This window comes from Pteropus alecto, unplaced genomic scaffold (assembly GCF_000325575.1).
Source record: "Pteropus alecto unplaced genomic scaffold, ASM32557v1 scaffold14, whole genome shotgun sequence".
In the NCBI taxonomy this organism is placed as follows: Eukaryota; Metazoa; Chordata; class Mammalia; order Chiroptera; family Pteropodidae; genus Pteropus; species Pteropus alecto.
The window spans coordinates 9,349,834-9,363,265 of NW_006436810.1; the positions used below are offsets into that span (position 1 = coordinate 9,349,834).

Genomic DNA, 13,432 nt, shown 5'->3' on the forward strand with positions numbered 1-13,432 from the left:
CGCCCGCGATCAGCCTCGGGAGGAAAAGGCGACAGCAGTCATGGCCCCCGGCCGTCCCCAGTTGACCCCGGCTGGGAACGGGACGACCGCGGAAAAGGCGCCTCTGCTGCCCACCCTGTACGTGCAGCTCCACGGAGAGACCACCCGGCGCCTGGAGGCGGACGAGAAGCCATTGCAGATCCAAAACGACTACCTCTTCCAGCTGGGATTTGGGGAGTTGTGGAGGGTGCAGGAGGAGGGCATGGACTCGGAGATTGGCTGCCTCATCCGCTTCTATGCAGGTAAGGAAACCACCTGCACTTGGGTGTGTAAGGTGTAAACACTTCCAGTCCTGAGGAAAGAGTCCAGGCGGCGGTCTGTTGGCCCCACCGCAGAGTAATCGCAAGTCCTCGGCAGTCTTTGTTAACTTCTCTACTGCTTTCACGGGCAATCTGTGTAATACTCAGTTGAGCAATTGTTCATTTCGAGAGTTTGGCCAGTCTTGAGGACTCAGAGGTTGGGAAGCAATGTGAAGGAGGTGGCAGAAAGTATAAGAAGGAGATATTTCCGAAAGAAGCAGTAGTACATTTAACAGTGAACCGGCTGCCTTTAGGCCTCGTTGGGGGGCGTGTTGGGTTTGGGGGCAGTTTGGGATTTCAAGTAAACTGTCATGTGCACTTAATACCAGTAGAGGAAAATGTCCAACAAAAGTGCTTTAGACCAGGAGCGCCAAGCCCGCCCGGCTGCGGACCGGTACAGATCAGTGTCCTATTAGGAACCGCGGCACAGCAGGAGGTGAGCGGCCAGAGAGCCAGGAAAGCTTCATCTCTGTTTGCCCCCGCCCCCCTCCCCAGCACTAGCATCACCGCCTCAGCTCCACCTCAGATCATCCAGGCATTAGATTCTCAGAGGAGCACTGGTCCCTGGTGCCAGAAAGGTTGGGGACCACAGCTGTAGAGCATTCTCCCTACACTTGACTGTCTGAAAGTGGCCATTCTAGCGGCAGTATACCCTTTGTCGGTTGGTGCAGGTTCAGCTTTGTTAGGCTTACTTGCCCACTTAGTTCTTACAAACCTAACAGATAGATAGGATCCTTTTTAGTGATACTTTTTCCCAGTGCTTTTTTGCTATATTTCAATTTATTCTCCAGGTTTGATTCTTGCATCAAAAGTTATTTTGCCTTATTTCTCGCTTCCAACTTTGATAGCCAGAACTGACCAATGCAGTGTGACTTGTCATAGGGATCATGACTTTTAAGTAGTTACTATCTCTTGAGATATGATCTAAAATCCTCATTCTTTTTTCTGTTCTAGATTCAAATTAAAAAAATTTTTTTGATCTCTTCCAGCTTTATTGACGTGTAATTGACATCAAATTCTTGGTAGGGGTGACTCATTATTCTCTTTTGGTTGAAGACTTACTTGGTGGGTACTAAATTAGGGAACTGTAGATCCTGGTTGCTGTATTTGGGCTCTGTAAGTTGTTTGCATCCTTTTCTCCCTCTGATTTGGAGAATTACATACTTACTGATAAGGAATTTTATCAAGGTAGCATAACAAAATTAAATCAGGATAGTTAAATCTTCCCCAGCTTTACCATTCTAGGTTGTAGGTGTTGGTGGAAAAGTAATCATACTTGTAGCTAATCTGTAGCCATTCTTTCTACTTAATATGTTTTTGGTCCAACTTGTGTCCTAGTGCCAGTTTAGTTTGAATGAAGAAATCTTTACTCCTCATTGAAACATGCAAGATCAGTAGCATTACTGGTGAGATGTTCTTTTGAGTTTCATTGAAGCTTCTCTGTTGTTCAGGTGGATTTCTGATGGATATTTGCCTTATAAAGAAAATTATATCAATACAATAGCATTTGCAGTTTCCAAAGATACTATCTCAGCTGGATGACAGGCCTTTAAAAGTTTGTGACCTTCAAAAAAGGTGATTTTGTTTTTATGTAGGAGCAACAAATACTATCCTTTATTTCTGTAGCTCATCTAATTTGTAAAATTACAAAAGCGTTAAATGGTAATCATACTTGGAAAGAGAATATTTTGTTACTATGAGAATGATCAATACTCAACCAAACCAAAGGAAATGTGAATAAATGTGTTAAATAGTTTTGAACATATTTTATATGGGAAGAACTCTGCATCCCTTGTTTTCCTCATGATTGGATATGTCGATCCTGGTAAATGTTCATGAGAAAGTTTTGGGTGTCATGGTCATGAAATTTAAATACGATTTCCCTGGATTGTTGTCTCTTTAAGTATGTCCAAAACATTCTGAGTGAATGATATACAGGATTTTTTTTTTTTTTTTTTTTTTTTAACATCTCAACATAAAAGTGACATTATCTTTTTGGTTATCTTAAATTTCTGCTGTGATAATTTAAATTCTTTTGTTCTTTATGAAAAGCAGTAATTGTTACTTTATTCTGGATTTATTTGCTTTATTTCTGTATACACACCATAAATACATATATGCCCCTGTGTACACATTCATACAAATAGCTAATGGGAGGCCACACGTAGTATCCAACCTGTTCTTGAATATGAAGCCAGTGTATGGGTGTCCTAGAAAGAAGATGACTGATTATTATAAAGATGTCTAAGTGTTTGTTTTTTATACAAAGTTGAGCTTATTTTAAGCCTGTGTTAATATAGCAAATGTCTCTGTTGATACTCATTTGCCATACAACATATTTTAGCAAAAATGAGTCTAGTCTACCTTACCTTTTGCAAGAAAGTTTAGTTATTGATAACCAAAAGGTCCTTGTTTTAAGGTGGTCTTACATGTTATGGGAACATTGTCAAGACTTTACATATAACAAAAGTTTGCACCAAACTGAAGGAGATTCCTGGAAATTACCCCTGGGCTGCAGTGGCATGCAATACGCCCAGCTGGAAAGTGTACCATTTTGGTAGTAATTCTTTTATTAGGAAGAAGAGAATGTTTGTTTTAGGGGACACCCTTTAAGAGGTTGTTGTGTACCACATTTGTTTTTATAAGTTTACATGTAACTAACTCCTAAATTTACTGCTGATGCCTTTTGAATATCTTCCTGTATTTAAATTGAGCTCATTATCTAGTTTATCTAGTCAGCTACATTTTTTTAAAGTTGTCCTTAGTGGAGAGCTGTCATTCTCTTGAGGGTTACCTTTCAATTAAATTTTACTATTTATTACCTGACACAAGGTATTCGTAAGAGGCTTTGAAAGCTGTTTGTGGTTGCCTCGAATATTTAAATATTTATTCGGGTAAAGTAAAATGAAAGTCCTTAAAGAACTAAAAGGTGCTGGACAAAAAATACTAATTACAAGGATGTTAATGAAAATGTAGTTTGGAAATTGTTGTCGCACCTGTCAGTTATTCTTTTAGATGATTTAAAATATGAAAAAATTTAAATGGCTTTATCTGAAGTTACTCGTTTTAAGTATTGTTAATGTACATTAACATTTAATTTCCTTTTAAAATCAGCTATCTTAAATTTTACCTTAAAGCAAGTTAAAAAAAATTTAGGTTAAAAAAAAGTTAAGAATTTAGGTTGCTTGACATAAGTTATGGACTTCAAAATATTAATGAGCTTGTGTTTTGGACTCTTGAGGAGGATGAGTCATTGATAAAGTGATATTAAACTATATTTTTTGTATTTTTGACTTTCTACCACCTTTTAGATTTAGTCTAGGTATTTCAGTTCAGATTTTAATAGTGTGGAAAGGACGTTGACAGAATGGAGAGCACACTCACTGTGCCCAGTGAATCTTGGACAAGGTATTTTTATGTGTGACTTCTCGGGATTGCTCAGAATGATCTTACCCCTCTCATATTTCTTCTCTTTTTTTCTTCTGGGAATGATCGAACCTTATATGGTTTCCTACATGGAAACCAAGAAGGGTGGTTCAGCATTAAGCTGTAATATTGACGAGTAGGCTCTTATTACTATAATTACAGCAGTATTGAGTAACGTGGTATGAACATGTGACACCAGTGTGTGCCTGAACAGTCCTTTTAAGAACAAAGGGCTTAACTTTATTTTTGTTGTTTTTTATATTTAAATTTTATGTTTGTTGTTTTTTATGTAAAGTACAGGCTGTCTTTTCCTTCATAACTGTGGTTTGATAACATCTATTAATATGCTGGGTTTTATTTTTTTCAAAAATCTTAAAGGGTTTTTACATAAATTATCTCATTTGTCCTTTCAAAAACATTAGGGAGGAGTTGGTGTCAATCCTCTTTTCAGATGGAGAAACTATGCACAGAGAGGTTTGGCTCTTGATTGTGGTTTTTCAGTTCTTGGCAGAACTGAGAATAGAGAGCTTGGGTATTCTGTTTTGTAATTCATATCGCTTTCTATGAATCAGTGCTATATTTCATTTACACTTTAATTTTCACTTGGTTGAAAGCATTCAGAAAATATGCTATTTTTGTTGGTAACGAGATAATATTACCTTCCAGTCCAAAGTAAAATGCGGGTAGTTCTGTTTTTATCACGCAGCCTTTAAAAAGGTGTAAAGATCCAACACTGGCAGATAAGTAGACAGTACAGAAAGAGTTCTCAAGTGTTCTAAGCTATCCTAGTTGCAAATAGTCATACTTGCTTTTAAGTTGATATGAAGTAAAGTTTACCTAGTGATTCTTTATTTTCTTATTCAAGCATGCTTCGTTTGGTAAACTGTAAATCTTCACTGGACTGTAAATCTTCATTGGATATAGAGAATTAACACTTCATCTGGAAGGTGGATAACTTTGAAGGTGGAGAAACATTTTAAAGAAACATTTCAGTTTCTTTAAAACATAGCTGTACTTGTAAAGTATTGAAAATACCTATCATGAAAGATTTGTTTAAACCTTTTATTTTAAAATAGAATTATTTGTACTTTAATGATCAGTAGTTTATTGGCATTACTATGCTGTTGTACAATTTTTATAATTTATATGTTATATGGAGTTAGAGGCAGCTGTTCTCCCTGAATTTCAGTTATTCCTGAAATGGTGTACCTTTTGTGCTCATTGAAATAATTGTAGGGAGAGGAGATGTGTATGAGATTGTAAAGTTTCTGCATTGAAAGTACCTTTTTGTGGTTTTAAGATTGTTGGATCACCCTTCTTAACTGATTGGTTGTCCAAAGATTATTATTTTTAAAGTGTAAGGTTTTTGTTGTTTCTTTTTCTTTCTTTTTAGAACTCTGAATTTGATTTATTGGTAGCATAACATTCATTGACATTGTACATGATCCCAGCCTAGTGTAATACTTGGCATTTTAGTTTAAACATTTGTCGAATTGAATTTGTGGAATTTTGTTAAGCAGCTGGTGGTATGTGCCCCGATTCTTCAGCCTTACATGTTGTTTGGGCCCCCAGAGATGTGTTAAACGTACACACAAAATGCATAGAGGCATTTCTCCCATGGCAGGAGATTGTAGATGAGCTGCGTAGTATTAGTGTCTTCTGCTTCACCAGAGTGGAGCTCTGTGTGGATCTTGAGAAAGCATTTCCCAAACTTTTCTTAGAGTTAATAGGTGTTTTCACCCCTCTTTTTTCAAAGGCATCTCTCACTTCAACTTTGAAATTAATTTAATGAGGCATCTTAGATTTAATGATTTTGGTATGTGCCAGAGTTGAACATTGTTCAGCCTATCTGGACAGGAGAAGGGTTTAATTGTTGTACTTTGAAAATTGAGAGATTCTGAAGCCACTCAATAGAAAAGCTTTTCCTTTAAAGTTGCCTGACAGTTTGAAAAAAAAAGAAAGAGATGTTATCAAAATGTCCACAACAGTATGGGAAAATGAAGCCTTTTTTAAAAATCCCACCTTCTAAAACTTACTCTACCCTTTTAATCCCAGGCATCTGGTACAACTGGTAATGAGCAGTTTTGAATCCGGTCTCACTCCAGCCTCACGTTCCTGTGCTTCTAGGGCAAACCCTTTTTTAAACTTACCTTTGGTTTTCTAAAAATAGTATAATTGAAACAAAACCCAAAAATTGACCATGTAGATTCTTTAGACATATAAGGTATTTATAACCTAAGTCTGTGACTGGTTGTGCTTGGATTTGGATGAAACTTCAGTTTTAGGCTTTGGAAACTTTTGATAAATTGAAACTCAGGGATCTGGAAAGAACAGACTTTAATGATACTTTTTATTAAAGAACATTAGGATTTTGGTTAACTATGAAATAGCAGCTCTTTCAAGTTGTGTGATGTTTAGAAGCAAGCATAGTAACAGTTACTGGATTACTGAAGTGTTATTACACTTTGTTTTAGAGGTAGAATGGTTTTGTTCATATATTATATACATTTATGCTTGGTATAACTTTCAGTATGTTAAATGAAACAAAGCATAATCATCCCGTAATGCCACATTCATGCTGAAATAATTGTTTCCCTATTGTATTTTTACATTTGAGATGGCTTTAATACATTGTAAAATATATTTAATGATGAAGTGTGTGTTGAGGTGCAATCTAGTGGCTTCTGAGTTTGGAACCTAGAACTCTATTGGAAATTAGTGAAACACTCTATTTGTAGGTAGTATGTATTTTATGAATTTATAAATGTCAGTACTTTAGCAAAAAACAAAACAAAACAAAATAAATCCAGAATTTTTTTCATATACTTTTCTGAATGAAGCTTATAAAAATAAATCAGCCTCATTTCCAGTGATGTGAAAGCATTCAGTTGAAAACTGAATAAAACTTGAGATACTGTATTTTTATTGAAAAAATCTATAAGTGGACACACGCAGTTCAAACCCATATTGTCAGGGGTCAACTATAATTTGCTTTTGGACCATTTCAATAATGAGTGAAAAATCTAATTAGAAATTTGAAATAATTAGGATTGGTTGATTTTTCTTTTTAGTTTTTCTGCTTTTCAAGCTGGAAGAATTTTGTGTTTGTTGCTATTTTTCTACTAACTCATGCATCTGATTGAAGAGCAATTTTAGAGAATGAATCTTTTTCTATACCTGCCTCCATTAATAACATGTTTGAACGTTTGGGCATTCTTTTCAAACATGAGGCATATTTTAAAATATAGCAAGAGAAAGTATGATCTGTAATTGTTTTCATTGCCTATTAATTATCTGGATTTTACAATCAATTTGCTTCTGATACATGATCCAAAGAACAAAATTTTATCCACGAACCAATTTTTTTTTTTTTTTTACATTTATTGTCAGCTAAGAGAAATATATTCCTAAGGTATTCTTTCTTTGTCCCTATTCGTACAGTTGGTTTGGGTGTACCTTAGTGTTTGAATGGGTGCTATATTATGGTTCTTGAGATTGACTGCTGTGTCCCAGGGTTGGGTGAAAAGAACTTTGTTCTTTTCAAAAACAACTGGGGGGGAACAATTTGTACCATTTTATCTCCCACTCGGACTGAAGAATATGGTCTTTTGTTTAAAGAAACTAGTTTCAGAGTCAGGAAGCTTGGTATGCCTCTGGGCATTTATTTTAACTTCCCCTGGTCTTTGTTTTCCTCATCAGTAAAAGGATGAGCTTGAGTTAGAAGAAATCTAAGATCTTTCCCAACTCTTAACATTCTGGGACTCCATTAGGGAGCCTGCCCTTCAAATTAGAAGGACTAAAAATTGTGATTGTTTAAAGTTCTGTAAGATCTGTTCATGGCTTGGACCTAATATATACAAGATAGCCTGAGATTGCCAACCAAAGCAGACCACCTTTTTGGTGTAGATTAGGACTAATGACAGAATAGAGAAGATGAGTTTCAAGAAATATGTCCTTTTTAAAGTTAAAGTAACATTTTTCTCTTACGTTGATTTATAAAGCAAGATTCTTGTTGATAAAGGTTACTGTAATGATAACTCTATTTGAGGCATCCACATGTGAGCTGTGTGCCTACCTGTGCCTAGAGTCAGTAGGAGAAAATGCACTTAAAATGACTTTTTGTTTTGTTATTTTGATTATAGAATTTAGGATCCTGTAGAGATCTTAACATTTGTATTTTTATAAATGAGGAAAGCAAGCTGATAGAGGTTAAGTATCTGGTCCAAGATCAAGTCAGTCTCAGAATTAGGAATGGAACCCAGGATTTAGATTATCTGTCCACTGTTCTTTTTTTCTCCCACACTGTGAACCTATATACTTACTATTTTTGGATCCTTCTTATATTTAGTATTCAAAATAAAAGTTTAAAAAATGGAGTGTGTTTCATACAGTTGGTGGTCTCTCTGTTACTTCAGGTGTTTCTAGTCTTTTTTTTTTTTCATTCTGATCAATACTTTGAGAGATTGCATATCACTTAGATTATAAGGGAAGCTTCTAATAGAACAGTTGGATTTTTAAAAGAATGTACATGTTGGAAAAATAAATCATAGAATTAAAAAAAACATTTGGAAGAAAAATCAAATTCCCACTCAGACATTATGTTCTTTAAAAGATTCCATATTCATTATTTTCTTTATTTCATTTTTTTTTTTAAGAAAAAAAAAACTTGTCTTCTCACAATTAAATGCACATAGATTATTTAGGTACACATACACACTTCTACTTTTTTGTGATGTAAAATATCAGAACAACTGGGTTTAGTAATCTTTGGGGTTTATTTGCTGGTTTTGGAAGTCTGATTTATCATGAAATTTGCTACGGTTGGAATATCTCCTCTCAGAGAGAAAGAACTGTCTTGTTCCTATTAGTAAAAAGACAATCTGTGAATATTTTTAGGGGTGAGAGAGATTCTCTTTTACATTAAGTTCCATTTTTAATTTAATCATTTGCATTAAGCAACATTTTAGCTTCCCATGTAGTTGGTATGCAATATTATATTAATTTTAGGTTTACAGTATAAGGATTTGACATTTATATACCTTAGAACGTGATCACCACACTAAGTCCAGTAATCATCTGTCACTGTGCAAACCTATCACAATATTATTGCCTATATTCCCCTGTACATTTTTCATCTGTGTCCCCAGCCCCTTCTCCTCTGGCAACCATCAGTTTGATCAGTTTCTGTGAGTCTTTGCGTTTTTGTTTTTTTAGATTCCACATATAAGTGTAACCGTGTGGTATTTGTTTTTCTCTGACTTATTTCACTTAGTGTAATACCAGCTAGATCCATTTATGTTGTTGCAGATGTTAAGATTTCATTCTTTTTATTGCTGAGTAATATTCCATTGTATATATGTACCACATCATCTTTATCCATTCATCTATTAGTGGACACCTAGGTTGTTTCCATATTTTGGCTATTGTAAATAATGCTGCAGTGAACACGGGGGTGCATATGTCTTTTCAAATTAGTGTTTTCTTTTTCTTTGGATAAATATTCAGAAGTGGAATTGCTGAGTTGTATGGTAGATCTATTTTTCGTTCTTCGAGGACTCTCCATACTGTCTTCCATAGCGGCCACACTGATTTGGGGTCCTACCAGCAGTGCAGAAGGGTTCCCTCTTCTCTACATTCCCTCCAACATGTTATTTGTTGACTTTTTGATAGTAGCCATTCTCACTGATGTGACGTGATATCTCAGTGTTTTGATTTGCATTTCCCTTATGCTTAGTGATATTGAGCATCTTTTCATATGAGATGATGGTTCATTTTTAATATAAGGAAGGGAAGCTTTTAAAGTGGAAAAATATGAAGGGTAAGAATACATTGCATCTGGCGTAGAATATGTACTCCAGATGCTGAAGCAAAGGAGAAATTTCTCTTGATGGTCTCTTAGAGAGGGAGTGCGGCTGGGGGGCAGCTGACCTTCAGCTTTATGTAATAAGCATCTCCCCTGAAGGAGACTCTAGCTGGAGGAGACTCGTTCTTTTCCTTACATACACCCCACTCACTTTATTGTGATACCTGCTTTATTGCGGTGGTCTAGAACTGAGCCCACACTATCTTCGAGGTGTACCTCTACTTGATTTGAGTCCTTTACGTCCTTAAGCCTCATTTATCGGAGGGGGGAAGGGTGATAAAAAATATCCCAAAGAACTTTGTGAGGTTCAGATTTGATGATATATGTGGAAGTGCTTTGTAAACTGTGAGGTGTTATACAATGTAGCATGGTTTTATTATTTTTAGCAATGGTAAATTGCCACAAATGTTAATTAGAGTTAATTAGGGCTCATTAGGGAAGATAGGATATACTGTTGCTCAGTGACACTGGCAGACCACTTTTATTCATTCATTCATTCCTTTGTCCAGTAGTTACTACGAGTATCTACTATGTCAGAAGAACTCTTGATTCAAAGATGGCTAATTTTAATTTTCTAGGATCCCTTGAAATGCTTGTAGGTTTGAAGGCATGTTTGTGGAAACAGTAAGCAAGCTAACATTTACGATACAATGGTGCAAAGTATTCTGATAGAGGCACAGTGTTCACAAATTACTGTAACATCAGTAAAGGAGAAAGGTTCCTGACTCCACTGTGTGACTCCCCAGAAGGCCTTTGAGTCGAGTCTTGAGGAACCGGACAGAGTAGGCTGTTGCCATAATTCTGGCAAACGAATTATTTGAGGAGCAACCATAAATTACAAGTTCAAAGTCCAGTCAGACTGAGTTTAGGATTAGTGATTCCAGTTTGGTGCTTTAAGATTTACCAGGTACCTTTCTGTCTAGGCATCTAGGCCTTTTTATCCCCTTGAATCATTTGGGCTCCATTTAGTGTTATAGTTTGTGAGGATCTAAGTTATAGGTTAAGCAAATATTAATTTTGTTTTTGAAAAGAAAATGCAAATGTGCACATGCTTGAGGTTGCTCTGGATCCAGGCAGGGGGTCTACAGTACACTTGAAAAATATTCTCATATCATTTTTTAAGGCCTCTAAGGGTTTTGCTTTCCTTGAATTTATGAGATTTATGGGAATTGCTATGTTTATCTTCAAGAGACAGGCACTTTCTTTTAATTTAGTGTGGTTATGTAGACTACCTACCTTAATGTAAAATTTGGAGGTTGATGAATTGGTAATAATCCAAGGGTATTATTTTTAACTTTGCCCATCTAGTGTCTGGCTCTTCATTGATGAAGGAATTTTTTTAAAACTTCTATGTGGACCAGGAGGAAACACAACTCTGAAGTGTTTATATAAGCAGAAATAACTCATTTATCTATGGCTGTAAAACCTGTCCTATACCTATGGCAAGTTAAGTCCTTAGTAATGGCCTGTTACAAACTTTTTGTGTGTGTTTTAAGTGGAAGTCAAATGTCTCTGAAATAATGTCTCCTGTAGTAATGCGAATGACAGCACTGGAAGAAGATCTTCATTTTGCTTTTTATGTTAGTTTTAAAATTATGACAAGCACCATGGTAAAAAAAAAATAGTTCTTCAGATCCTGGCTGACTTAAATAAGTCATGCTTCAAGTTCAAATGAAAATACTCCTAATTTAGATGAATCAGCATTCGAGTTAATTACCTGCCAATGTGTATTTTCCACTCTCATTAGCACCTTTTTGTCCTCTGTGACAAATTTTTACAGAGACCTTAGTTATTAGAGCAATATCAACACTGGACAGGTTGATTTTTATGGGGCATATTAACAGAAATGTTAGCATCAATATAATAATGAGAATAGTTACTAGCCTTTGTGATTATGAAGTAGACACTCAAAATCCATTGTTCTGTAACCAGGTCATAAGAGAAACTTGGCATTTTTTTTTTTTTATTTTTTTTTACCAAATCTTAATAGTATTGTCTCATTGATAAATACATGATGACAAAAATTCTATAAACAGATACCTTGGAACTGCTTAGAAGATAATGCCGTTCTGAAGATACCACACAGAAGTCCATTTCTGAGAGTAGGGATCGTTTTGTTAATATATGTGAAATGCTGGTTTAAATCTCGAATAGGCCTATAGCTGCTAGTAGAGTTGTCATTGCTTCCTGTTTCTGTAGATGTGCCTGAGATTCCTCCCCTAGCCCCCCAACCGAACAACAAAACAAAAACAGTTAACAGCCCTCTTGGTTCTGAGAAACTGATAGATTAACCCAGGTGGCATCAACCTCCAGATAATAGAGATGGATGAAGTTGTGGTGTTCATTTATTTTTAAGGTGCTATCATAAGCACAACGATACTTACTCCCTTGCACAATACCTTCTTTATCTTTTAAAAACATTTATAATATTGGAGTAGACTAAACCAGAGTTGTTTGTAAACAGTTACTAATTCAAAACCTGCTGAATGTTAATAATGTAAGTAATACATGCTAGGGTATAGCTTTGCCAGGCTTCACGGGTAAAAAATGGATGAGAATGTCATGGACGTCTAGGGAGGGCGTAGAATCTGAGCACTGGAAGGGACCGGGGCATCCAGACCAGTTTCTTACCTAGCATAGAAATATGTGCTTATGCATTCCTGATTGATGGTCATCAATCAGTGCTTACTAGGCACTTTATTGCAGAAGGCCATTGAATAGAGGCTTGCTCCTTGAAATGTGATGGATCTAGGTACCAGTATCATCACTATCTCCCGGGAGCTTCTAGAAATGCAGAATCTCAGGCTGCAGCTCAGACTTACTGAATAATTGGCATTTTAACAAGATCTCTAGGTGATTCATCTATACAATACAGTTTAAGAAGTGCTAGCATTGGACGAATCAGGAGTGGAGGAGGTTAGAATTGGAGGAGAGAAGCCTAAATTAGGAGCTTGTGTGGTTCAGTGAGATACTGAGGGCCTGAATAGAGCACTAGAGAGAGAAAAGGAGACCAATTAGACGTTATCCTAGGACTCAGTGCTAATTGGCTGTTTTGGTGATCGAAGCTCAAAGATGGCAAGTTCACAGTTTGAGTGATGGGAGAATTGTAGGTCAGCTCATAAAGCTTGAGAACCAGGCACTGTACTTAGGGGTTGGTGATATAAGGATGAATGACAGAGTGTCTCCTACTCTTGATATTTACAAATATTTAGCAGTTGAGGATGGATTTTGCTGAGAGTGAGTTTGAGATGGTAATGCATGTTAAACTGACTGTAGCTATCCGTTTAAGTGGTATGTGGACCTGGCTTACCACCCAGCTTCCAGATCTCAGTGGGCCTTTTTACTTTCTACTGCTTACCATATGTGTATTTACCCTCAGGAAGTGACATAATGTTATTTATGTACTTGGTTTTCTTGTAAGGGCCTCCCTCCCCCCACACACACTTAGAATAAATGGTACTGGTGGCTGTGGCCATGAACAGAAGTAAAAAGGTCTAAAAAGAGTGTTTATGTTAAATTTATGAAGCTCTGAGGATGAATGCCTTTTGAACGTTGAGGCTTTCCTATCTGGTATGTGTGGGGGGGAAATTTACATAAACATTTATAATAAAACTTGAAGTGCCTTAATGAAGGCATTTTCAGGGCGCCAAGGGGACCCAGAAGCCCAACAAATCCACTCTTTCTGGAAGTGGGATGCTTTGGACTTCCTGGGAAGGATTCCCCATGTGAATGGGGGTGGGGAGACTAGCATTACATGAACTGGGCATGTCAGGAACTGACACATTAATGAAAGGGCACGATGTGT

General features: G+C 36.5%; 1 protein-coding gene across 1 annotated transcript in view; it reads left to right on the forward strand.

The window, feature by feature from the left end:
• Positions 1-4: 4 nt before the first annotated feature.
• PHLPP1 (PH domain and leucine rich repeat protein phosphatase 1) overlaps positions 5-13,432 on the forward strand; it is a gene marked incomplete at its 5' end in the record, with an annotated part of 165,210 nt that continues 151,782 nt past the window's right edge. Inside the window, one exon of the mRNA XM_006913756.2 lies at positions 5-281. Coding sequence (XP_006913818.2) covers positions 5-281 — 277 coding nt within the window. The remainder of the gene's footprint in view (positions 282-13,432) is intronic.